The 26083-nt window shown below is 38.5% G+C and overlaps 1 protein-coding gene and 1 non-coding gene across 2 annotated transcripts in view; one reads left to right on the top strand and one right to left on the bottom strand.

Annotated features, from left to right (window-relative positions):
* Positions 1-493: 493 nt before the first annotated feature.
* Positions 494-566, bottom strand: trnar-acg (transfer RNA arginine (anticodon ACG)). The gene has a single exon. It is a non-coding gene; the product is annotated as a tRNA-Arg (tRNA).
* A 494-nt stretch (positions 567-1060) lies between these two features.
* The window catches only part of banp (BTG3 associated nuclear protein), a 40159-nt gene continuing 15136 nt past the window's right edge, over positions 1061-26083 (top strand). The window contains exons 1-11 of the mRNA XM_088006331.1: positions 1061-1856; positions 4226-4304; positions 4455-4564; positions 4672-4871; positions 4973-5062; positions 7256-7428; positions 8688-8927; positions 13169-13327; positions 14815-14936; positions 16508-16579; positions 18534-18578. Coding sequence (XP_087862457.1) covers positions 4235-4304; positions 4455-4564; positions 4672-4871; positions 4973-5062; positions 7256-7428; positions 8688-8927; positions 13169-13327; positions 14815-14936; positions 16508-16579; positions 18534-18578 — 1281 coding nt within the window. The 5' untranslated portion in view covers positions 1061-1856; positions 4226-4234. The remainder of the gene's footprint in view (positions 1857-4225; positions 4305-4454; positions 4565-4671; positions 4872-4972; positions 5063-7255; positions 7429-8687; positions 8928-13168; positions 13328-14814; positions 14937-16507; positions 16580-18533; positions 18579-26083) is intronic.

Here is a 26083-nt window from a genome sequence, read left to right as displayed (position 1 = left end):
AGTAAACATCCCTTTTCTGTCATAATAAGACTGTGTGATAGATAGTCAAATCAAAGACCAATAAGTGAAGGCAATTATTCTTGATTTTATGTGTGTAAAATTCATAGGTAGCTAGCTTTATGGAAGCATGAAAACATGTACAGCAGTAACTACTGTATTTAAATGGATGCACTTTTTATGCTACCGTTTACTGACAGTCACACGGCTCTAGGGCAGCTGTAGCTACAATCCAGTATCTTGCCATCAATAGTGAGTGAATGTGCCCTTTGAGATTTCAATTTATATATACAGGGCATTATAAATAAAATTGACTAAAATAGTTTAAAAGTTGTTTATGGTGAATGCAGGACCTACTAGGTCTTACCTTTCACCACCTCGTCACGTTACCGTCTCTCTATCTCGACATGAATCTGATTTTCGTCTGTGAAGACTGCCAAACGTAATGTACAAAACCTAACACTGACAAAAAAAATTGTACAAAAAGAAAAATATTCGAGCCAGCCAGGAGTCGAACCTAGAATCTTCTGATCCGTAGTCAGACGCGTTATCCATTGCGCCACTGGCCCGAGACGGACAGCTGAGCAACAACTATTCTCTTTGAAAGATGGTGTGTCTACACGTGTTCGCTATTGGTGATTATTTCCTTACGTCCTCGTCGAAAATGCAACAAACCGAGACTTGTTAATACAATGGATATGGCTAATTCAGCTTAAAATTGCGAGTTCTGGGTTCTGTGTCTAACACACCGACGTTTATCGTCTGCTGTTTTCCCGAGACAGTGTTTGTTCTATCAGCACATGGTAAATTTGTGCATTTGAAAATTCGTCAATTTCATACTCACGCGTTGCCAATTTGTTCATTTCTACTTCATTTTCTAATTAGTAAACAAACATTTCATTCCCACTAAGCTAAAGTCATCGAGTGCTACCTGACTGCGTTGTAGATTACAAATTTAATTATGAAGATAGTGGTCATTAAAATGCTCCATTCTCACTTTCATTTAGTTCTATTTTATCCGAGAGCTGTTATATTATACCCATAGCACACAATGCCATATTGACAAGGCTGTCAGAGAATGACCCCTGATCAGACATAACTTAATGACTCCCTGCTGGTTCTTAAAGTCAAATGAGATTTCGTTACAGTGTACTTTAAACAGAATATTGAAAAATACACTAAATATATATTCTCGTTTAGAACGACTGTCACCACATAGCTTAGTAAATTATCTAAGGCTGTATTTTCTTATTTAACCCTTTTAAGAACATTTAGGTAATATATTGACCTACATTTTCTAAGGGTTGTAAAGTACAACTTTTACAACCTTTAGCAGAAATGTTAGGGAGAGAATGTCTCCCTAACATTCTCAAAAAAAAAAAAAAAAAAAAACTGCAAACGCAACCACCTGGAATTATAGATCGATTCTTGAAAAGCATAAAGAGCACTTTAAGCAGGTGCCCAAAGTCGGGATCCTGCATGGTTTAGTTCTCCCTGGTTTAACGCACCTGGATCAAATGATGGCTCATTAGAAGGTCTAAGAAAACCGACTTTGGCATCCCTGCTCTAAGCAAACATCTTATGTGGTAACATAAATAAAATTAAGGCATGCAGTTGATATTTATCGTCATTATTAAATAATCAACATTCTAAAGAGCATTACATAGTCTTTACAGCTACGATTAGATGGTCCCTAACCTTCCTCTCGATCAAGCGGCTCTGAATGTTTAGTGCGGCCCCTGCAGACTGCTGAGCAGAGTGAAGGAGCAGCCAGGTAGAGGCACAGGCTCCATCTCTCGCGAGGAACGACGCCGTTATCGGAATCTCTACAAACAACACGAGAATTCGTCATTCACACGGTAATATAACCCAATCTTACACGGTGCATGTCGCTGTGTGAGAGCTAGGGTCGAGGATGCAGAGTTAAAATATCATTTGTTTGCTGTTTTTAACTTTCTGTGATTCTTGCGTTACAGTCCAGCGGCCTTTAGGCCCCATAGCATCCTAACTACTAAGCTAGCCTAAATAGCGTTTGGTTTCACTCCTTAGCTTTGCTGTTAGCAAGGCGGCTCACAAACAGGATTGTGGCGCTCCTGCTAACATTAGCCGCTAGCTACGGGTCTGGTTTTGGCTTTGATAGGCAATGCATATGTTGAAACATTGGCAAATTTACCATCGTTACAACATTAACAACACACGAGTAGTGCATGTTAATTTTCCGCCCATACTCCAGTTGGTTGTAGAGTACCCGCGCACTCTGTTAGCCCCAAATCTTAACTCTGGAGATCTATTTTAAAAGAAAATTTTTAAAATAAGGCTTTGTCAAAAGACCTGATTCTATTTACTGATGGTAAGAGCTTAATTTGTTGGTAATACAATGCAAGGCAGGTTCAGTACGGACAGTTGACAAAAAATAACCCAATAATACGCAAAGTCCAGCACGGTTACTAAGTTCAATGTGCTCATATGTGTTTATTTTTTATTTGAACATGGAAGCAAGAAAACATGTATTTAAAATATACTTAGACCTACTACCTTTTATTACTCTGCAATTAAGACAAGTTTTTCATGTATAAATTATGTAAGTTGATTTTTTTTGCAGGCGGTTTCTGTAAAGTTTTATATACATATAATATACTTAGACTTTTTATGACCAATGTTTGTATTATGTGGTATAAGTCTTATTATTTAGTTCAATAAACATCCCCCGCCCCCATCTGTTATATATATTTTTTTAAACAGATAAGCTGCAGCATGGACCTTTTCTGTAGTTTTCAGAACTACCTATATAACTAACTGCAAGTTAGATATGGATCCAGAAACATAATTTGTCAGGGACCCAATATTTTGTCAGACTTCTATATTCATCATTTTTACTGCTGAATGTCCTTAATTGCATTCGTAGGTATCAACCACAACATTACGGCCACAAAACATTGCCAAATATCTGCAATTTGCCAAACATTGCCAAATATCTGCAAACTACAAGATGTAACCATCTATCATTGCCAAGTACATTAAGCCACACAATGTCCGTGCACAGACACGGCAACACACAGCCGTGTTATGCAATTTAAAAAAACAAAACAAAGTCAAATAAATTATGACTTAGATTTTTGTTTAATGCAAAAGATCTGTGTCGAATTGTTCAGGCACATGTGTCGATCGAAGCCAGAGCTTTTCTGAAACAACTGAAAACTGCTTTGAAATACATCGTATACAGATATGTTGTATGTATGATTATGTATGTTCTCTTTTTGCCTGGGTCTTTCACATGAGTAAATCAAACAAATTCATGTTTAGTTTTTACTATTCATATAAATTACTTTCCAAATTCAGTCCAGAGTTTATATCTGATATAGCATTCTTATTTAAAAAGCTTTTTTGAAATAGCAGTCCTCTACTGCAGACCAACAATCGTCACACGTCGTGTCCACTCCACCATTACTTTCAAAAAAGTTAATTACAACTTCATTGCACCTTCATACAACTTAAGTATTGCCTTGACACAGCCAAAAACGTTGGTGCATTTTTATAGAATGTCTTTGATAGATCAGCACAAAATAGACCATGATTACGATGTGGAAGGGAAATGAGTCATAGTTTGTTAAAGTTTGTAAATAAAATTATAAAAAGTATGGTGTGTGATTGCTTCTTTACATGATTCTAGCTGTTCACTGATGTTCTAAGACAAACCTCTGTAGATTTTTAGTGAATAGCTGCATTATTATTATTATTATTATTATTATTCGTAGAATAAACTCGCATAAAATCTATTTACTGATATCACTTCTGGAGGTAATTAGACTGTGTTTGGGAGTGTTAAAGTAAATAACTGAATCCCAATGCTTGGCACACTTTTCAGATCTTTATTCATTAAAACTTTTCAAAAGTGTCAATTTCATTCCTTCACAATTATGCTCCACTTTATCCATTACACAAATCCCCCCAAAATACATTGAAGTTTCTGATTATAAAGTAATAAAATATCAAAAATATTAAAAGATTTGAATGCTTTTGTAAGGTAGTGCTTTTAGAGATGTCCAGGTGTGATCATATTGCAGTGTGAGTTCAGAATAAGGCTGAACTTATTCTGGGTTGGAAATAGCTGTAGGTCTTTGAAACGGAGGTCTGGTTAAAGCCTAGACATAAAAACTCGTTTGTCTTAAAGTTACAAACTGTGCAACAACATGCTGACGATAAATATTTTCTCATTGTCTTATTTCAGCTGTGAACAATGTCTGGACAAGTGCTGGATGAAATAGTACAAATAACAGTGGAGGAGTTTAACCAGGATGGCCGTAGTGGTAAGGATGCTGTGTAGAGACACATCTCTTCTGCATTTATTGATCAGTGACTTACTCAGCGCTTTCGTCTCTCTGTTCAAAGCGATGAAACCAGGTTTTTGGCACTAGCTAAAATGTTTTGGCAATTTCTCTGGATTTGATCTATTGCAGATTTGCTGGACAGTACTGAAGACGGTGAAGAAAGGACACAGAAGAAAAAGAGGAAACTAAGCAGCAGTCAGGACAACAACAACAGTAATCAAGAACTATCTTTTATTAAGGTACTAATAAATCACCAGTCATGGTTCTTATAACATCTAGACTTTATTTTAAATTTTCCTGTTGGATTGATCAAATGCATGAATTTCTTTACCGTTTCTATACCCAGAATCTTCTGGTTTCATTCACCGAGTCGATTAGCCAGCGCCTGGAAGGAATTGAGTCAAAGCTACAGTCCTTAGACGCAACGTGCAAAGTCCTTGTCCGCAAACTTGACAGCATGGCTCCCTGTGCAAAGAGCCCCGTACAAGTTCCTATGGTTGCAGGTTCTCCTCAGGGCGCCACTCAAACTTGGAACAAAGTTCGATGGTAAACTCTCAAGTGTTTTTTTTTTTTTTCAATCATTTTTGTGCTTTAATCTTGTATTTTTCTTTATACATGTCTGTTTCGATCTTTTTTTTTTTTTTCAGCGTTGTCCCACAAACAAATGTGATTGTTAGCAGAGAACACACAAAGGGATTAAACCAGGAAGACACTCCTCTTGAAAATCTGCTCAGCAAGTAAGCAGCTTGCATTTATATTTATCTGTATGTCAGAGGTCCGCTGATATTTATCTATAAATGTGTTTGTCTGTCTTAAAAGTTTTAACGTTACAGAACTTTGCTGGCAATAGGCTGCTAAGGACTGTCTTTTTGGGTGATTTTAATGTCAGTATGGATGAAATACATAACGCTTCGTGTGTTTAAAGCTGTGCTAAGAACAGTTGTGTTAGATTGTTACATTGATAGGTCAGGAGCGAACTTCATGCAGTAACTCACAGAGCTTTGTAAAAAAAGGAAACAAAGAGCTTCAGGAGATAGGAGAGATGGCTAAATTAATACCCTCAACCCATAATCAGCCCTTGTTTCCTATGTTTGGTGGTTTTACAGCTGACAGAAATATTATTGTAGAAATTATCATTCTGATTTTTTTTTTTTTTTTTTGCAGAATGATTCCATACATTTTGATATCACTGGTTGATGGATGTTCCCCAAACATCCATAAACCTGATGGATGTTTGGAGAACATCAGCTGATTGAGTATGAATAATTAGTATTTTTTTATTTTTTTTACTCCCCTCTTCTTTGTTCAATGATATTCGTTGTACTGGTACCAGTATGGAAACTTTCTCAAACTGTTAACCTCTGTTGAAAGAAATTGATTAGAAGGAATGAAGCTTATTATCCCTGTGATGATAAAAAATAGTTCAGTGTGTCCCTTCAGGGACTAAAAGTGAATTTATTCTTTTTATTACAGTTTTATTCTACATGCTGTTTTATTTCTCTTTGATGAAATTGTACAACATTTTAGTCAACACTTGTTTTTAAAATTTGCTATTTTATTGAATTTGACTGTAAACTGGGAGGTGCTGTCCACATTCAGTGACTCAACATTGGGCTGCCCCCTGCTTCAAATTTGACACCTTTGGGCTTGACTGAAATAACTAACTGCTCAGATCCACTATTCAGATGTTTAAGGGAGAAAATGTTTATGTCAGTGATGAGAACCATGTTTGTAAAGGTCAAGTTTAAGCTTTCAAACCCACCAGCATTTAACCAACTATGTTACCTCAAATCAAGAGCAACACAATTGGGTTTTTCTACAGGACAGTTATTCCAAACAAACATAAAAACTGGAGGAATTAACTTCATATGTCTGGAAAGACCCTTGAAGTCTAGTTGGCTAAAAGCCAAGTCTGTCCCAGAAAACCAATGTGCTATAATAAACTCTACCAATACTGCAAAGACATGAGATTAAGATCCATCCATGGATATGCCAGAAGTCTAAGACTGGCTACAGCCCCACAACAAATATTGGTGAGATTGTATATATTTGAGACAATATGTATAGTTTTGACCCTGGATTAGAGGGAGTTCACAATGAATTTAGTGTTAAGTGGTAAGTTTGGTTGTTTCCACCATTAAAATCACTTCAGAAATGTTTTTTACTAGGGGTGTCCCGATTAATTGGCACAGATTTCCTTAGTCTTGGGAGATTGGTGACTTGCTGATACTTGTATGTGACCGTCGGCGTCGGGCCGGGGGGCGGGGCCAATGACCGGGCCCCTCACGTGTATCACCTGCTCTGTTGGGGTGGGGGGAGGGTTCTCGTTTGATTTTTACCAAGGAAGCATATTGGCTAAACCGTGAGTGAGTCACTGGGACTGACTACTATATATTCCATTGAGGGATACACCTTTCTGAACAGGCGAGGGCGCACTTTCTCCGTCGATAATCAGACATTAAAGCGACTTGAAACCATTCCTCCCGGGCCACCCTTATAGCTCCGCGTCTGTATGGGATGCCGATCTTGTCCTCCACCCCCATCCTATCTATCTGAGCAAAGGTCTAAAAATAAACCACTGCCCTTTATTGCTCTATGTGAGAGGTTTGACTGACAAACTTGCTCATGTCTGCAAGTTTGCAGTTAACAATAGTCACTCCGCTATTGCCAACTCTTTCTTGCTATATTTAGCAAAATTGCTATATTTAGCAAAATTTCAGGCAAAAAAAAAGGTATCGGCCGAAATCGGAATCGGTAGGTCAGGCTTTTTAAGGATTGGTAATTGGTGATGAGCTACAAAACTGTAATCGGTGCACACCTAGTTTTTACAAGCTCTAAATTAAAACAACAGTCATCCTCTTGCCCAGTATATCTAGCCTGTTACAACTGGGATGCATCAGCGTGTCAAATACCTTATTTTGGTTTTGCAGCACAGTGGCCAGGAGGCGACAGAATACCATTCTGGTTAAAGTGCCGGGTGCTGAAGAGAGTCAAGAGGAACAAGAGAGCGGCTCAGAGGCCAGTGACTCTGTTTCCAACAGTGGTCAGTCAGGCGGTGCACAAAATGGTCAAAATGTCACACTCATCACACTCAATGCAGAAGGTAAGACCTAGTCTGTTACCGCAGAAATATCAATCTACCCTCACCCTTTATATTTAATGTTTTTATTTTGCTGCTTTTACGGCCGTGAATGGATTTGAATGAATGGATTGATTATGTTGGAGGCGGGATTAATTTGTGCTTAGGCACAGAAAGTTTAATAAGTCTTGATTAGGATAGTCACTAACACAAAGAAAACAAATGATTACCGTTCTCAGTAAAATTTTTAAATTATTTGTGTGATTACAAACTTCTGTGATTTTTTTTTTCTTTCTTTTTGTCTTCAAACAAAGAATCTCAACATTTAGCTCTAAAATATTACTGCGCTGAAAAAAAGGCTCTTTTAAATAACCTAAGCTTTTTGTTAAATGTGTTTGTTTAACAGGGGCAAAAACATTAAACAGGTTTGTAGCAATAGCTTATTTGCAACCCCTGGCCCCAAGGTAGGCTTCCAGGATTAAGACAGACTTAAAATATTACAACCAATAAAATAAGCTTAAAACATTTGGTTTTCATTTTTCTGCTAAATAATAATAATGATCTTCATGATATTATTGTTGTTCCTTCCAGTGCTTTATGTTGGCCTGCATCTTTGCATCATCTATTTCGTTTTAGCAGCGAAACCCATATAAGCATTAACTACTACAGCATTGATGTCAATGACTGAATTTTCAAAAAACAACATCTGTAGATCTTTTTTTCAGTGTTTTGTTTTGAAAGGGGTAACGTGACTATTTTAACTGGTTTTCATATTCATGTTGTTGTCTTAGCGTGTTGACACTTAACTCTAAGGGACTTGGCTTAAAGTTTGCAGCTTCATTTTACATTAACAAAGCTACCCTTTATTTCAGCTTTCTGGTATATAGATGGAATTGTGGCAGTCAGCACTGCTAACATGGTACCATTTGTGTTATATGGTGTAAAAGTGGTAAGCAGTAGAGAGCTATAACACCACATAATTCAGATCCGGAATTGAATCAGTTATTTTATACAACCACATGGAGGTGCTGTTGTATTACATAATCTTATGTTGACTCGGCGTACCTTTTGTAATATTTGTCAACCTGTGATTAAATCCTATAGTGGAACATATAAATTAAGCTTTTATATTTATTTATATAGGGATCTAGACAGGTTTTCCTTAGTGCTTCACATCTCGCATGGATTTACTGCAGCAGAACATTGAGGCTTGTGCTTCAAGAAGTGCCTTTCCTTTCCTTTTCTCTTGATTCCTTTCTGTTTCTCTTCTCTTACTTTTTTAGAAGATTATCCAGAAGGCACTTGGTTGGGAGATGAAAGCAACTCAGAGATGCGGGTTCGCTGTCCAATTTCTCCGTCTGACATGCTTTATATCAGCACAAACTGCCGCACGGCAGAGAAAATGGCTCTGACACTGCTGGACTACCTATTCCACCGGGAGGTCCAGGCAATGTCAAATCTCTCCGGGCAAGGGAAACATGGAAAGAAGCAACTAGACCCTCTCATGATCTATGGCATCCGATGTAAGTCATGAAACGTTGCTGGTTTACGATTGACAGGGGACTACATCACTTTACTTCACGTTACCTCAAGCAGAAGGTAGAGGAGGCTCTGAGAAATGGTTCACAATACCTTAACTTGCATATATGAGATCCCAGAAGTGTTAGGCATCCTAAAAGGTCCTTTTGGAAAATGTCTCAAAGGTGCATCTGAGCTGCACCATCTTAGCAGTTCGTGGTGGTTAAACAGAACATCTGAACATCTAAGATTGTGGTCATAGGTTTCCAGAACAGCAGTCCTTGCCAAAGCAGTTTTTATGTGCGTTAGAGGCAATAGTGGTTTGGTCTCACCCAAGTGTGTCTAGGTTTCAACCATCTAGATGCTGGAATGAGATTAAGGTGAATAACAAGAAGGGAGTCCTCCTCCTTTTATAACCTTTATGCAATCCAGCAGTACCACTTGATGTGAAATGGCGCTGCTGCATGATGAAGGGAGTGTCATTTTTGACAGTTGATACAGTGTTCCTTCAAGGAGGCCAAATAGCTTTTCCCGTTGCATACAGTGTAACTTGGGAGGATTTTTAGTTTTACTACTGACATGTCATTGCATCATCTAATTCTTCACCTTCTTTTCAGAGTGTATAGTGAAAAGAAGTCCAAAACACTTAATTAAATATGAGTAGAGGAAACCTTTTGGCATTTTTCATATAAAAGGCCACTGAATTTGCAGGTGATTCTGATTTGTACTTCTTACAGTTTCTGTGATGGTTAAACAGAAAATATCACCATCTGAAATGGCCCAGACCACCCTCTGTTTTATGATTACCACATTATTTCTGTAAAGTAGAAGTAAAAGGTTGTAAAATCTAGTTTGAAATTCTTGTAGGAATAAACTAACTCTCTGAGACCTTCCCACATTTCGTCCCTGTTCCGTTTCAGGGTAGAGTTGAATGGATCTTTGAAACAGACCACAGTCTGTATTCCCATGGCGGCTTACAACAACATGCATTCATCATACCATACACGCATTAATGTGCACCACATTTTAGTACATACCGAACTCTAAATGACATGCACATGTCTGGTTGAAAGATGTTAATGGAGTCGCTCTCAATTCAATAGGTCTTTGAGAAGAGCTGGGCCTTCAGTGGTTGACAGATTTATCTTTAGTGACTCTTTTAGAAATAGACTTTTGTATTTATAAGTCTCATAATGCCGTCGTAATAGCAGTGTCATCAGCTGTAACATGTTCTAACAGTTTATGTCTCTTTTAAATAGTTCAATGAAATATTCCTTCATGACATAATGAGGCATAAAGCCAGAGAGTAAGTATTGAACAAATCGTGTAGATACATTTTGAATGAGACTATTGACATAATACTCAAACCATATGTTGGTACCAAACCAAGTAATTCACACATCCAAATAAATCCAAACAAATAGATCAATAAATTAAGTTGCGTGAATTAAAGTAGAATGACTCTGAGTAAGTATTGAACGCATTAAGAAAAGTAGGTATGAAGGCATGGGAAGTTTTTAGAAAACAATCCTGCTCTCTGTCATATGAAGTTAAGTTCAGCCGGTTGAGTCCTTACTAATGCCCTGTTTTAAAAGTCTTCTTATTACCCAGGAATCGCACAAGAAACATCTCATGAAAATCAATGAGCTCTCTCAAAACCTTAGTGTTTATTGTTGAAGAGCATACTGATGGTTTCAGATGTATTTCTACACTTCTGAAAATGCCCTGTGAGAAATGTTGGAGCAATAATCGTGAAGTGGAAAGAAAATCATTTCACCTCAATGCAGCCCGTGACCTGGTGCTCCTGGGATGGTTTCTGACAGAGGTGTCAAAACATGAACGACAAAACTTGTCCAATATCAGAAGTGCACTTGGAAAGAGCTGGAATTAGCATGAGCAGTTTTTCTTTCATGGAATCTGGTAACACACTGAACCACAACAGATCCAACGTTCGCTGTATAGCTTATGAAGAAAAATCATGCTGAAGCTTATTCAATGTTTGCTGCACAACATTTGAACAAAGCAACAAAATACTGGGGGAATATACTCTGGTATATAGACAGAACTGTGGCAGTCAGCTTTGCTAACTGCCACAGTTCTACAAAATTGAACTCTTTGTCATTCCACATACCGTGTTTAGAGGTATAATTGAAAGCAGGATGAATAGGAAAATGCGCCAAGACAGTCTGCTAAAAATCTGTAGATGTTAGTTGATTTCAGAATATCTGCTAGAATAATTGAGTTAACTACCATACATGAACACAACTGAAAATCTATTAAAAGAACTGAAGCTCAGAGAGCATAGAAGAGGCCCAGAGGCCTTTAAACATTTAACAGTTTGTGAAGAAGAATGGGCCATTACCAGCTGAGTATTCCATTAGTTTCTCCATAAGAGAGACGTCTTGAGGTTTTGCTACCAAATAGGGCTTTTCTGCCGAGCATTGAATACATTTTGGATGTGTTCAGTGCTTATTCTCTGTCATTCTACTTCATTACCCGTAATTTAATCAGTTTTTATTTCTTTGGATGTCTGGAATCATTGGGTTCTTATTTACAGCTGATGCGTGTTTCGTGTTTATAGCCTCATTAGAGATATTTTTACTGAGGAAAACATTAACATGTTCAGTGCTTATTTTTCACGTTGTGTATCTAAAGTGCATCTCACTTCAGTTGGACATTGTTCAATGTCCCCTCCTCCCAGACCTCCATGCACCTCTTTACTCACCATTTGCTGTAGATAAAGATCTGTCTTTCACACCCACTTCAGGCCACTTGACCAGCTGTGCAGAGGTCAACTTGGGGACACGCATTGAACTTCTCTTTTATAGCTCTAAATGTTTCTTTTCCACACATTTGTGTTTCTTGTGAGTACCCATATGCAACATTTAAATGTATAATTTTAAAATTGGCGTTTAAAAAAAAAAAAATCTCGCTTTACACAATCTTTTTTTTTTTCCTCCAGAGTTTCTTCATTTTCCATTTGCGTTATTCCCAAAGACGTTTTTCTTCTTCCGTCCCTGTGTTCCCTTTGAACCTTTGCATTTCATGCAGTTGCATGTGGATTCGGTCTGACACAGAAGTATGTAAAGGCAAGAGCAGGGCTAGTTCACTCTTGGTTGACTCATTATTCCTTGAAGGGTAGGAAAAAAAAAAGATAAAATAAGAATGAAAGAGCACCTGCCTGACTTGCCTGTGCAGGATCATCAGGTGCAGAAGGACTGCTGGATAGTGTCATACCAGTACCATCAGATAACCCCACCGTCTCATTTTCTATCCCCGGGTAGTAAAGGTTATAACTGTGTTGCTAACCCAAATAGAAATGAGCTGTCAGTTGGCCCTCGCCCTCTTAACAGTTTATAATGTGGCCCCAGTCATCTAGTGAATGCACCTGTACATATCTCCATGCAGGGAGATGGAAAAGTCACAGTTAGGCTTGTGTTAACTTGCCAAAAGGTGTGGAGACGGAAACTGGACTCAGACAGTGGTTACATTCACTTTTTAAATGCTAATGTGTTGATTATATACTTAAACTAAATTGTGTTTAACCTGTAGATCTTGTGGTGGTTAAAAATTTATGTTGAGTTACATTTATTTATTTTTTTTTGCATTCTGCATTATTCACAAATGCAGATTTTAAGATTATTTAGGCACTTATTTTAACAAGATATTAAATTTAAAAGTTATCTACTGGCTGTTTTGTATTTAGTGTACCGCTACAGCCCTAGCATACACATGGTGTTAGTGGTTTACATTTGCTCATCATAAGCATAAAAAACAGCCAACAAATTTAAATTAACTCCACAAATTTTACCAAAAAAAAAAAAAAAAAAGTGAAATATCCTCTTAGGATTACTCTAGAAACTAGTTTATTGCTACAAAAGGGTCCAGTTAACATAGAACTTGGACAGGGACTTTCCACAAAATTGTATTCAGGATATATAAATATATTTGAGCCTGCACGTATAAATTTCGCCATGTGGATTAGTGAAATTCCACAATAATATTGCATTTCAAAACTATGTGAAGTTGTTTATCATTTTTCCATGTTGGGGAAAAATAAAAAGTTCTAATAAAATTAATTTAATTTCCAAAATCTGGAATGAGATTTATGCCCTGTGATGAGTGTATGTAAACTTGGTGCAGGCATTCAAAGGTACAAACCTCACACTTTATTATTGAAAAAATTCTTCATTGGTGAGATGACCAATATACACTTGTAACATGAAATGTTTCCATATTTTCTCAGGCCACTTGTTCCACAAATTTGGCATCTCTGAATCAGACTGGTACCGGATCAAGCAAAGCATTGATTCAAAGTGTCGTACCGCCTGGAGACGCAAGCAGCGGGGCCAGAGCCTGGCAGTGAAGAGCTTTTCCAAACGCACTCCACGCAGTACGGTGGCAGGTAAAATATAGATCTCAGGTGCCTGTATAACTGTATTTCTTTTTTTTTCTTTTTTTTTTTTTTTTTTTGTTTTAGGCATAATGTGACAAAAACGTTTGACGGCTCTTGAAATTTGCATGTGGGAAAGTGTGATGTCTTGAAAAGGGAAAGTGTGCAGATGTACAAGTTGCAGAAGAATTAAATCCAGATTCTGTTTATATGAAAAAAAAAACTCACAGCTTGTTTTGTTAGTTCCACTGGTGCAAAATATATTTATTATATTTTGAAAGCCATTAATCTCCTGCTGTCAGCACAACCTGAATGCGATCAACACCGTCACAGGTTGTGAATTCAAATACATCTTATTTTATCTCCTGTATAAACGCATTTATGCAACCGGAACCAATGTGTAGCTATCTAGTGTAACACTGCAGCTGTTTAGAGTCCATACACAAAGCATTCTGTACTTCCCACTTTCTGTGAGTTATCACCTCTCACCTCTGACCAGAGAAAAGCAGGCCTACGGAGGAAAGCCTAATATCCTGTGAGCCCATACTACCGTAGGGGCGGATTGTCAGGCCCTGCCTTTTCAAGCCATGCACACCCTAGTGTGTTCAACACAAATGCTAGTTCAACATGCAACATCCGTCAACATGCAGCACACATACAGGGACCAAACAAATCATTCAGTTTCGACTCAAATTCCATCCTAATGAACTGAAAAAGAGGATTTTCAATTGTGTGAAACAAGCTCTTTAGCTTTTTTATTAGCCATCTGGGCTCCCATCCCTCATCAGCTAAAGTACTGAGAAACATATTTTTTATATAATTCACCACACATCTGTAATAATGAATGATAAGAGGGAGTGTTAATCTTCAAAATGTCTGTATTATGTAGTGACGTGTATGGAAAATAAAACAAATGACTATATTACAGAAAGGTAGTCTGGCTTCACTTAGTAGCAATGATCATCTTTTTTTTTTTTATTTAAATTGGCTTTTATTGCCTAAATGTTTATTTTTTTTTCGGGATGACTTGCAGGCTTTATTTGGCCAGTATTGAAGTCCTTTGATAGATGTAGTAATTTTGAATCTAGCAGAAAATTATAGAATAACAGAAATATTGTCATTTTTGATCCAAGGAATGTGTCCCTGACATTTGTCAGATTTTTTTTTTGTTAAACTCGAATGTAAGGATTATGCAGGAGGTTGATGTTTATAGACTGAAAAGTTTAAAAGTTCTTAGTTTTGATTCATAGAAACACTTGTGGATCAAGTGAAAACCAACCTATTTATCAGTGCATCACTAACCTGAGGATGTTGTCGCTAGAACATGTTTAAATCTTGAACCAGCAACCAGAGAGCTTAGGAATCTTGTAATTTTATGACGCCTTCCGGCTACAGATCTTTCATATTTGATTCTATATAATTGTCCTGGGTTACTGAACTTTCTCGCCCAGTGTGCTCTGAAGTTCCACACTGACTCATCTTTTTGTTGTTTTGTGCAGAGGAAGGTATCTCAGATGAAGCTGCTCAAATAGAGACCGCCACCCAGCAGACCCTGCATTACACACTGGCCAATCAACAGGTCCAGTTCCATCGTATTGGTGAGGATGGACAGGTTCAGGTGGTGCGTATCAAATGTTTCATTTTTCACTTTCTGTAAATCCTTCAGCAAGCATTTTCTTAATTACAAGAATCATTTTTTTATCTCTACATATTAGTTTCTAAAATTTGGCTTTCCATCCTCTTTTTTTTGTCCCCCACATCCTGAGTTTCAGTTTCATTTAGGAGTCCCACAGAGCATGCCTGGGATAGTTCATACCACCCACTACAGTGACAGTGGGGAAATATTGACCAACATATAAATTAATAAAAGACTAATGGATGCTGAATGATGGATTTGGCCATTAACACATGCCGTGGCCAAAGGTCACATTGAGGCCCACTGCGACATATGGGTGGGCTGTTAAAGAAAAAGTAAATAAACTAAATTCCCAGTGTCCTGCAATCATCTAAAGTATTCGATTTAAAACATCCCTTGAGCTACAACAATAGATGTGAGATTAAACACCTTATGAGAAAACTTGTTGTGAGCAGTTCTCCCACAAAGAGTAACTCTGGAATTTGTTTTCTTCCTGTAAGAGGTAAAGAAGCAATGAAAGACATCAAAAACTTCAAATGACTGAGCAGGATCATGCTTCAGAAACGATTTGTAGATTAAATGAAATGACTGTCTGGTAAATCAGTTGTATGTTGAAATGAAGCAGATGCTGCTATTCGAGACCAATGCTCCATTTTGTGCCATTATGGAATATAATTCATGTTTAAGCACGAGGTTGTAAACTGATGGCTGTAGATTCTTCCTCAGTATTTTCTAGTAGAGAGCAGAGTTCATGGTTACCTACATCAAGTCATGGTAATAAAGCAGGGGTGTCCAAAGTCGGTCCTCGAGGGCCGGCATCCTGCATGTTTTAGTTCTCTCCCTAGTGATAGTAACAATTTCCTCAGCAAGTCAGTGTTCTCCTTAGGCCTCTAATGAGCCATCATTTGATGCAGGTGTGTAAAACCAGGTAGAGAACTAAAACATGCAGGATGCCGGCCCTCGATGACCGACTTTGGACACCCCTGTAATAAAGCATCAAATCAGCCCCAGACCGTCATGCTACCACCACCAGATTCGATTGTAGGATCTTGTTTTCAAGTGCTGTATTAGTTTTACAACATAAGCCTTGGAACTCTCCCATGGCCATTTTCCACTCTCTTTTTTTTATTTTTATTGTTGGATCTTTAAATTTGACCTTAATTGAGCCAACTAAGCCCTGCAGAGCTTGAGATGTTATTCGTCATCTCCTGGACGACTAACTGATGTGCCCAGCCACTCCTGGGAAGGTTCACCGCTGCTTTATGTTTAGTAGAACCCTAAAGCCTTACAAATGCTGCAGTGATTTTATTCTCATCTGTTCTTTAATTTCTTTGTATAGGCACATTGTGTGATCTTTATTTGAACATTTCTGAATTTTAAGGTGGTGTTTGTTTGGCACGTAACGCCTTCTGATTATTCTCATTTATTTGAACTTGCATCCCGAAGTCACTGAGTTCATTTAAAGCCAGTGTTTACTGGCTTTGGCTCCACACTTTGTCAGAAAATCATGCATTTTAAATAAAAAAAACTTGTGTCCCTTTCCTCTTGTGTCTCAGATTCCACCGGGACAGCTGCACATCGCCCAGGTGCCACAAGGCGAAGAGGTGCAGATCACACAGGACAGTGAGGCAAGTTTTTATCAGTGCTCGTCTGATAGAAGTCAAACAACATCGGACCAATTTTCCAAACTCGTTTTGTCTGTTAAATGATACAAGCACCTCATCACTGTTTCTTTTTTCACCCAACTCATATCTATTACACCTCATTCATGTTTGAGAGGCTGGTTGGAAATAAAGTTAATGATATCTACAGCTGCCACATTTTAGAAGCCAGATTCTTGAGAGTTTGTTATGGAACTGACTTACAGTATCCAACTGACTTTTCTGTTTTTGACTATCTTGTTTTTTTTTTAATTTAAGAAATGTCCTTTTCTTTTTATGGAAGATAAATATTAAACCCTTCAAGAACTTTGGACAAATTATTTTCCCATAGACATCAGTTATAGAAATAGCAGGGTTAGACATTAATGGTTGTATATAGAGCTATATGTTGTCAGTGTTGTCCCATGAAAAGATATACTTAAATACTTTCAGGAATGTGAGGGGTGTGCTCACTTTTGTGATACACTGTAATCTGCCAATTGCATTAAAACCTTTTTTTTTTTTTTAATCGATATCAAGGAATTATTGCCTTATAACAAGCTTGTATAACTTGCTGAAAAGTTAATTGCAAGTTAGTTTTCTTATTTCAAGTGTATGGGGGTATTTTCACTAGAAACTTGACCAAAAATACTTGGTAAGATTGTGTGTTTTTGCAGTGTAAAATCATTGAAGCCTGTGTCTGTGACGTTGTAAAAAGTGAAAAGTTCGACAAGTTGAACTGCATAGCTAAAGTTGTTGCCTTGAGGTCTGAATTTTTTTTTTTTGTTTGTACAGTTTGTAGCGGCTTCTGCAGAGTTTTGTTTCAGTCTGTCCAATGCTCAGGTGACTCATTGTACCCCCATCAGACATCACAGCATGCACACATAGTTTGCCAGTTAAAATCATATTTTACCCCCAAACCACACCAACAGCAGGAGAAAAATTCCTGCATCAGCATCGTTCTTAATGATTTTTACAAGGCTGTGGGAGAAAGATTCGTTTCATGGCGCCACTCTGTATACACACACACACACCCCCACACACACACCCCCACACACACACACACACGCATACATGTAATCAAATACTCAACATGATACATGTTGTACATGGGTGACAGCCTGACATTTGTGCAAAAGCAATTGACACTTCAACCAAGTGTTTTTCTCATTTCCTGTTCAGTAATAGTGCTAAAGGACCTTCTGTGAGAAATGCAAAACTGAGCGAGGGAGACACAATAAATTGGAGGCAGAAAACCTCTAAAGCTTTTCCTGCTCTTTGTGGCTGAGCCCAGCTTTTTTTTTTCCCTCTTGCCTTTTTCCTATTTCAAGATATTATTTGTTTTTTTGGAGTTCAAAGCTTAGCAACAAAATCCCACTTCTGCCAGCTGCCACTCACAGAATATGTTTTCATTAGGAACGGGCCCCTTTCATCAAAGACATTGGTTTGAGCGTGCTTGAAAAGGAAATGAACTGCCTCTGAGACTGTACGACTCTGGTCATATGGAAGCTCAGACAGAGTTCCATGTGTACATGAGTACAATTAGCAAAACGGGAAAAAAAAACAGCTGAGCCTTGGATGTTTTCCCCTCATATGTTTTTGTTAATGTGATTGTGGGCGTTCAGAGGTTTTACAATGGTTACAGTGTCATAAGCAGATTATTTTTGTTTACAAAAGCCTTGATGTAGCCAGATATAATATAGACGCTGACATCAATACAAGGGCATTTCATTCGCTTCTTGTTATGATCTGTGTAAACACGGCCGACTTCTCGGTGTGCAAAACGGAGCTGTCTTATCATGTAGGAGTTGGCAAAAACAAACTGGTTCGACACTTTTCAGCCCTCACCATTGGCTTTTTACGTTTAGTTCGTAGGAAATCAAAGTCTTGGCAGTGTTTAATGACTTGACTCACTATTTGACGCTTCATTTATTCATTTTAGGGAAACCTCCAGATTCATCAGGTGCACGTCGGCCAGGACGGACAGGTAAGAGTAAACACCAGTCACGAAAGACTAATTATTCCATCGTTTCTTCTGTGTTTTACTTTTGCTCTAAAGAAATCCTTGCATCCACCATTTATGTGGCCAATAAGTGTTAAACTTAAAACAGATCAAGATGATGAATATGCTAAAGAAGTTGCGTCACTCTGGAATAGTACCTTACGCACTGGAAGAAATCTAAAGGCATATTTATTCAAGTTAGTTCAGTCCACAGAGAAACACTCATTCTAAACAATATTACTAGCAGCACACCGAACAATGCCTCCAAAATTTGCTGTTGATTTATTTTCCCAAACTTCTACTTAATGAATCCATGACTTTCCCTGAAGGTCATGTGACCCAGAGACCCATTTCTTTTATGCACTGGTCGCTAGCCTGGGTATTGATCCAGTGTTATCTTTCCAACGTTAATAGTGAGATGCATGGTAAGAAAGATGGATAAAAAGATCACAGCTAAAGAACTGCACCAAAGAGGGCTATTTTTTGTCTCATCTATTCTCCGTAAAAGGGTGGAATACCACAAAAAAAGTTTTCTGTAGTTGGCCAAGCTCAGTTGAGACTTCAGCTCCAAGTCTGACCAACACTACCACCGGATTTAATGTGAAGCAAAGGCTAAATATTCGAGCCCACTGTTAGGAGTGGTGGTAGATATTTGATGCTGTGGGCCTTTAGTCCCACAGCTAGTATATTAAACCTTATGGAAGCTCATTTGAGTGCTTAGCCTCGTGAAGTATTGGCAATTAGAGGGTTTTAAGATGTTCTATTTTGAGTAAAAATCCTGCGGTTGCTTTCAGAAAATTAAAAATGCATGGTCATTGGGTCTATCAGCAGGATATTGATCCAAATCGAATATGACCACATCAATGCAGAAATGGGTCACCAACACAAAATCAACCCTCTTATATTGTTGTCTCAGTTGCCAGATGTAAAAGCCTTAGAATATTTCGCTCTCTGTTTGTGCTCCAACCTTGTGAAATGTTTATAGGGGAAATTGACGTCCTGTGCTGTTGGCAAAGGAGGGTTATGCAAAATATTGGCAGCAACAGTTGTGCCACTAGTGTTTTTGTAAAAAAAAAAAACTGTTCTTCCTGAGTGTGCATTTTTCTGTTGTTTTTTTTTTTTTTTCCAGTTGACTAAACATTCTTAAAATAAAGTAACAATTTTCCTACATTTTTCAGTGCATTTTGCTACAGCAGTAAACATTAATTTATTTTAAAGCTTTTTCCACAACTTAACCAGGGGTGCCTATTAACATGACCAGTCTGTAATTTGTTTCCCACCACTTATGACTATTCAGTCCGACATAATATAAATTTACCAGGTAGATTCAAATGACTTACAGGGTTGGCGGTGTGTTTGTGTTCCCCTCAGTCTTCTGTTTTGTTTTTATCATTCTTTTTTTTTTTTTTTTTTTTGTACATAAGGCAGTTTTTCTGTTCCCTCTTCTACAGTCCAAGTTCAGAACTGACTTGGCCTGCGCTCAACCATCGCCGGGCACATATGGATGCGTGAAGACAGCTATAATTTCTCATTCATGATTCGATCCTGTTTGTCTAGAGACGGGGCTTTAAGGGAGGAAGTCTTCTCACGCCGGTCGTCTGCTGGCTGTGCTGTTTTGGGTTATTTTGCCACAGCAGGTGTTTTATGTAACAGCTGAATGCCATCTTTTTTCTCTTAAATGATTTAATGATTTCTGCATGAGCACTGTATTTTTTTTTATAAAGGTATCAAAGTGAGATTGCCTGTTTTAATTACTGGATCCTCTCGAGTCGTGGATTAAGTTAGTGGTCACTTCCCTATATAAAAGCTTTCTGCATGAGAGGAGCTACAAACCACCCACAAACGCACACTTTTGCCCAAAAATTTCCACATTTTATTGGCCTTTTAGGATCTCTGTGATTATCTTTCCTTATAGGTTCAAGATGCCATAAGCTCTGCGCACATTTGTGATGTGTGAATGCATCTGCTTTATATGAGGGATTTTGTTGTTGTTTGTATTCTTTACTGGCTGTTTAGCTCCGCGTGTGTTTTCAATTGATTGAGGTAGTCACCACACATCCTGTAGCTCCCCCTCTCTCACACACTCAATCACACATGCATGCTGATGTCCTCGAATGACCCGCTCACTGAGCCTGATGGCTGCATTCCTGTGTCTCTCTCTTTCTCTTCCTCTCTTTCTCTTTTTCGGATCCTAACCAAGTTTTGAAGTCAGATTTGGTTTAGATTTAGCGTCCTGATGCACATTTCCAAATCCTCAAAAGAGTTCATGAACTACCCATTAAAAGACTTCCATCATATCTGTCAGGTTTGCTGTGCATTGACTCCATGACTACTTGCAATTTACAAGTTAACGCATTTTATATGTAAATTGGCTACAGTGGGCAGGCTTATGCTCTCTAAGGGCATGCGAAACAAAACACTGCACAAACACAAAACTCCCAAGGCAGTGTCTGGGAGCTCTCTCCAATAAAATGCTCCCATTTTTGTTTTTCATGATATGTGTTTGTTTTGGCTACACACCCATTCGACTCTGCAAACCCAATCAGAGCGTCCCATTCTTTCAACAATTGAGTACAACAATGGCAGCCTCTCTGCTCTCATATTCTCATGGACCAGAGGGCAGGCAAAGCTAAGGGCAAACTTTAAATCTGATTACACACAGAAAGACCATCATGACATGCACAGGAAACTGGGCCTAAGCAAGCATGATAGTAGCTTTAGAGTTTATTCAAGCAGATAAGACACTGAGCAGATCTTTTGCAAGCTGCGAAAGTATAAAATATTTTCCCTTATCAGGATTGCTGTGGTGTGTTTTGGAACAGAGCTCATCAAAATCTTCTACAAAGCAAAATAATTGAACGTGATTCTAATCTATTCCTCCTTGGATGTTTTAATTTGTGTGTTTTCATTTAGGAATGATCTCACTGTTTTTGTAACATGGCAGAATAGTGCAGAGGCTGTACTGGTGTAACTTCGCCCATGCAGTTCATCACACCCCAAGCCTTGTTCTGTTTCTTCCTCTGAGACTGTTCCTCCTTGTGGTTAAACGGTTCCTGTGGTGTAGCTGCGGTTACACCTGTCTTTTAAAGCCCACCTGATACTTCTAATAACTCCAGGTTATATTAACCAACAAATGGCTTTCATTCACAGGTTGGATCTTGACTGCTTGCAGATTTGTTACCTATTAAGCAAATGTTTGTTGCCGTATTTGGACGCTTGGAGTTTTAACAGCTTCCCACAGATGGGGCTTTGAACAATAGGCTCGTTCAGAGGTCTTGCGAGTTGCAAAGACCTCTGAAAAGATAATCCTCAGTCGTTATCCCGCTGACATTAAGCATTAAAATACACATTGGCAAACCTTCGTCTGTCGGATCAAGATCATTTATGCAGATTTTATGTGACTTGTATTTGGCCACAGTCTCCAAACTAGAGCATCTTTTATATTATGTCAGATGTCAGATTTAGGTGTTATGATTTAAGGACAGAAATGGCTCCAACCCTGCCTTTAGGAGCTTCAGTATGATGAGAGCAATTTAATAATTACTTCTGTCAGTTTAATCCCTTTTATCTCCACTGGGCATTATGCCACTGGGGCAAATGCTTGTTGAAATACTTATGTCCTTGCAAAGTCAGTCACAATGTCCTAATTATGTTTGTTTTACTAATAATATGTGTTAGTTTGCCTCAAAGCTGTTGCCATGTCATAATGCTGACAATAAATTGTAGTAGATACTTTGCATGTATATTGGCATTTAGGCTAATGCTTTTATGATTTGCATTCAGATTTCTACTCGCAATCAACATATTTGGATTCATGCCCTTCAGCAAGTTTTCAAGAAGTTTCTGATTCAACTCTGGCAAAGTGTTATGACCGCTGTTATTATTACTAATGGCACAGTTTACTCGAATATTTAAATAGTTTTTCCCGGCAATGACTTGGCTTTTTCACATAAGCCACACATTTTCAATTGGTTCATGTCAGGATCATTTCAAAAGTTTAATATTGGCCAGCTTTGTAGCTCACAAAATCCAGTTTTGACGAGTGATAGAGACATTGTCCTGTTGGAACGTCCAAATCTATCCAAGTTTAAATTATCTCGCTGTTCATTTGAGGCGAAGTTGAAGAATTTGCAGATAGTTCTCCTTTATTGTCACATCGACCTTTGCGTGTACAATTTGTCCATGGTACACACAGTGGACAAATGTGTCCATTGTGTGGAGACATTTGTGCTCAGTCAAACTGAACCAGTTTGACTGAGCGCATTAAATAAGCAGAACAATATGTGAAACTCATTGGACTGTTTGCTGTGTATTCTTGGCCCACTGCCTGGGTACAAATTACAGTTTTGTAGGTTAGTTTAAGGTGTTTTGCACAGATGAAAACAGACAGTCACAAGCTAAAAGCAGAGCAACTCTGCCAGCTGAAGGTCAAAACAAAACTGGTCAACAGGGATCCAAATGTTCTAGTTCGCAAAATAAAATCTGTCTGAGGAAAAGAGAAGGCAAACTCATGAAACTATAAAATAACTAGTCTTTTACTGTTCTCCTCCATTTGTAACCTCTTATCTGGAGCTCTTCTGTCTGCGTTGTGATCTTACCCTGCTGATTCAGACCAAATGGGAAGATTGGAAGATAAAAGAGGACTGATTAGGAGGAGTGGCTGAAGTGAAAAGATGGGGGGGAAAAAAAACATTAGCGGAGAGAGAAGAAAAGATGAGACGTCTGGTTTGCATATTGTGTCCTAAAAATGGCTAGAAATTGACAACAGCTGATGGAGAATACCCGCTGCAGTACCGAGTCGTGTTACAGGGTGTAATATTAGTACAAGGAGATTGAGATTATGCCCTCTGCTGGTTCACTTACTCAAACAAATTGACCGCAACGTAATGTTAGTTCACTTAGTTTCTTTTGTTCTTATACAGTATGTAGACTTGCATTCTGGTTTTTATGTTGGAATTCAAACACTGGGTTAAAAGTATTGAAAATGGGGGGAAAAAACAAAAAAAGTGGTACTGGCGAAAGCACAGCTCTATAATCCATGTGTTTGGGTTCACTTGACAGCAGTTCCAGTTGGAATCTCTTCAATTACTCTGTCCAACAAAATTAGCATTTTCTTGGCAACCTTAGGCAACTGTTTAAATGAAAGGTGAACTGAGTCTAAAGATGCCTATGACCTTAAGGATGTTTTTATCTTAAAGCTGGCTTTATCTTTAAAGCATATTGGTTTCATTGACTTGCTGTTGAAATGGCACAGAAATACTGTGTGTTGGAGACGATGTGAGCAAGGTTAAGATCTTTCAGACATGCAGTTTAGTTTTTTTTTTTTAAATCTATGTCAAACCAGAGAGCAGCTTTTCTTGTTTTGTCATCTGGCAAACTCGAAATTAACTTTCATGCCTTAAATCCAAGAATTACTTGTGCATAATCATGTTGCCACAAAACCAGATGAGGTGGTTTCAGTGATTTGATTGAGCTCTGGAGCTGTCAGACTAAATACCCTTTTGAAACCTAAGTTCCAAAGTTATTTGATTTGCAAGTTGACCAACTCTGGAAGGAACTCTGGGTATTTCAGTTTTTTGGGGGCTTTTTGAAAGATGGAGGATGCTGCACCTTGCTTCAATTTTACACTCTTTGTTTTGCATACTACAGTGGTCCATTCTATTTGCTAAGGGCGTTTTGTCAGTCTATAAACCTCTTGAATTTGTCAGGGATCTTGTGGACACGTCATATCATTAAAGCAAATAATTTGTAAATTAAGAGCAATAAAATCCCCAAAAATCTAGAAATTAACATTTTACAACAAAAACTATACTTCAAAAATGGTGCCCAGGATAAGGTCAGAGCTACTGGATGCATGAAGAAATGACCTCACTAACGGACTGGTTGTTAGTTTTCAATGCTACTGTTGCGCAATAGTTTGGGATTTCAAAAACTGATGAGAAAATATGTACATTAAAGACCTTCTGAATCTAATTTATGAGAGCAGGAAAAGGCTAAACATGTCTAATAAAACTTTCAGAAAGGCATCAAATCCCATGTTGAGTAAGCCAGCAGTGTTGGAGAAGTTCCACCATCAGATATCATTACCCTTTACCATGGCTATCTGGGAAAATCCGGCACATCTCAAGAGAGTCCTAAAAGGCTTCGCTAATTTCACTGATCTTGTCATCAACTCGCATCATTTACAAATGACTGACTTGACAGCCGTCCGTTATGGGTTTTATGGGTTATGGGTTCCTCTAAAGTCTGGACACTGTCCCCCCAGTTCTCTTCCTCACCATAGTTGAACTACTGCCATTTTCTTTTTTTTTTTGGTCAGCACATGTTTCCCCGCATCTGTTGCACCATCCCAATTGATGTTCTTCATGGTCAGTATGGGAACTGGGTCACAGAAGAGAGTCCAGCTCGGCACTGGTCCATCCAGCCTTGCTGCCAGAACTTGTAAGCACAGCAGCAGCACCCGGAAGAAAAGAAAAAGTGTTGTGCTAAGAGATGATGAGTGGATATTAAAGGAACAAATTATTATGAAAGACCAAATGCGTGAGAAAGAAGTGACAAAATGGCTGTAAAGAGATATAACTTTTTATTGTGTCTGACCCCAGCTCTTCCCAAACCATTTTGTAACACAAATGGGGATGCTCTTGTTTGCATCTGTGTGACAATAGCCAGAAACGACAGCTCCACTGAGAAGGGTCTGGCATGGAAATTACACTTTGTTCTGATTTGTTCTTTCCAAACAAAAAGCAGATGAGAAATGTGTAGGCTTAACCTTCCAGAAACATGGTGTGGTGTGATATGTGCTGGAGTCATACTGCTGGCATGTGGCCTGGGTTGCTCACTTGTCCCCCTCTCCCCCCCCCTCTTTCTTTTCCCCCCTTCAGAGTGTTGTTTCTGGGGTGGAAGTGGTTGTTATGATGCCTGTGATTCACAGAGCTCTGGGAGAATAACACTGAGACGAGATGATGCAAACAAGATGTTTTATGACCAATCTGTCGTATTAGTGGGATGTACATAAACACTTGAGGATTTAGGGATCAAGTGGCGGATTTTGTTTCAAAGGAGTTGTGGTCTGCTTTGTGTCCTGGTGGCATTAGGCCCTGGAGATAGTGGGCAAAAGATTGGAGGAATCCCTTTAAGCTCCAAACGTGAGTGTTGATGCATATGGTTGAGTCAGCATTTCGGAGTTGTGCAGAGGAGGGTACCCCCACGTGTGTTTTCGTCTGTCTTTCGGGGCAAAGCAAAGGATGGTTTTGCTCCCAAGTAAAGATGGATCAGATGTTTTAGATGGATTTTACTGTGAGTCAGCATCCACACCAGAGCCGACAGGTTTGAATCAAATGGTGCTGGATTGTTAGTTTTAGTGCATTTAGTGCCCATATAATTTAACTTGTTCCTTCACAATTAGTTTTATTAGGTACACCTTGCTATTACTCATTTGGCTCCACCTTTGCAAACAGAGCTGCCCCAATTCTCTGTTGCGTTGATTTAGC

Source organism: Poecilia mexicana, unplaced genomic scaffold (assembly GCF_051168715.1).
Source record: "Poecilia mexicana isolate PSO_F unplaced genomic scaffold, ASM5116871v1 scaffold_6, whole genome shotgun sequence".
Lineage (NCBI taxonomy): Eukaryota > Metazoa > Chordata > Actinopteri > Cyprinodontiformes > Poeciliidae > Poecilia > Poecilia mexicana.
The sequence above is the reverse complement of the archived record's forward strand: the minus strand, read 5'-3'. Positions and strand labels throughout refer to the sequence as shown.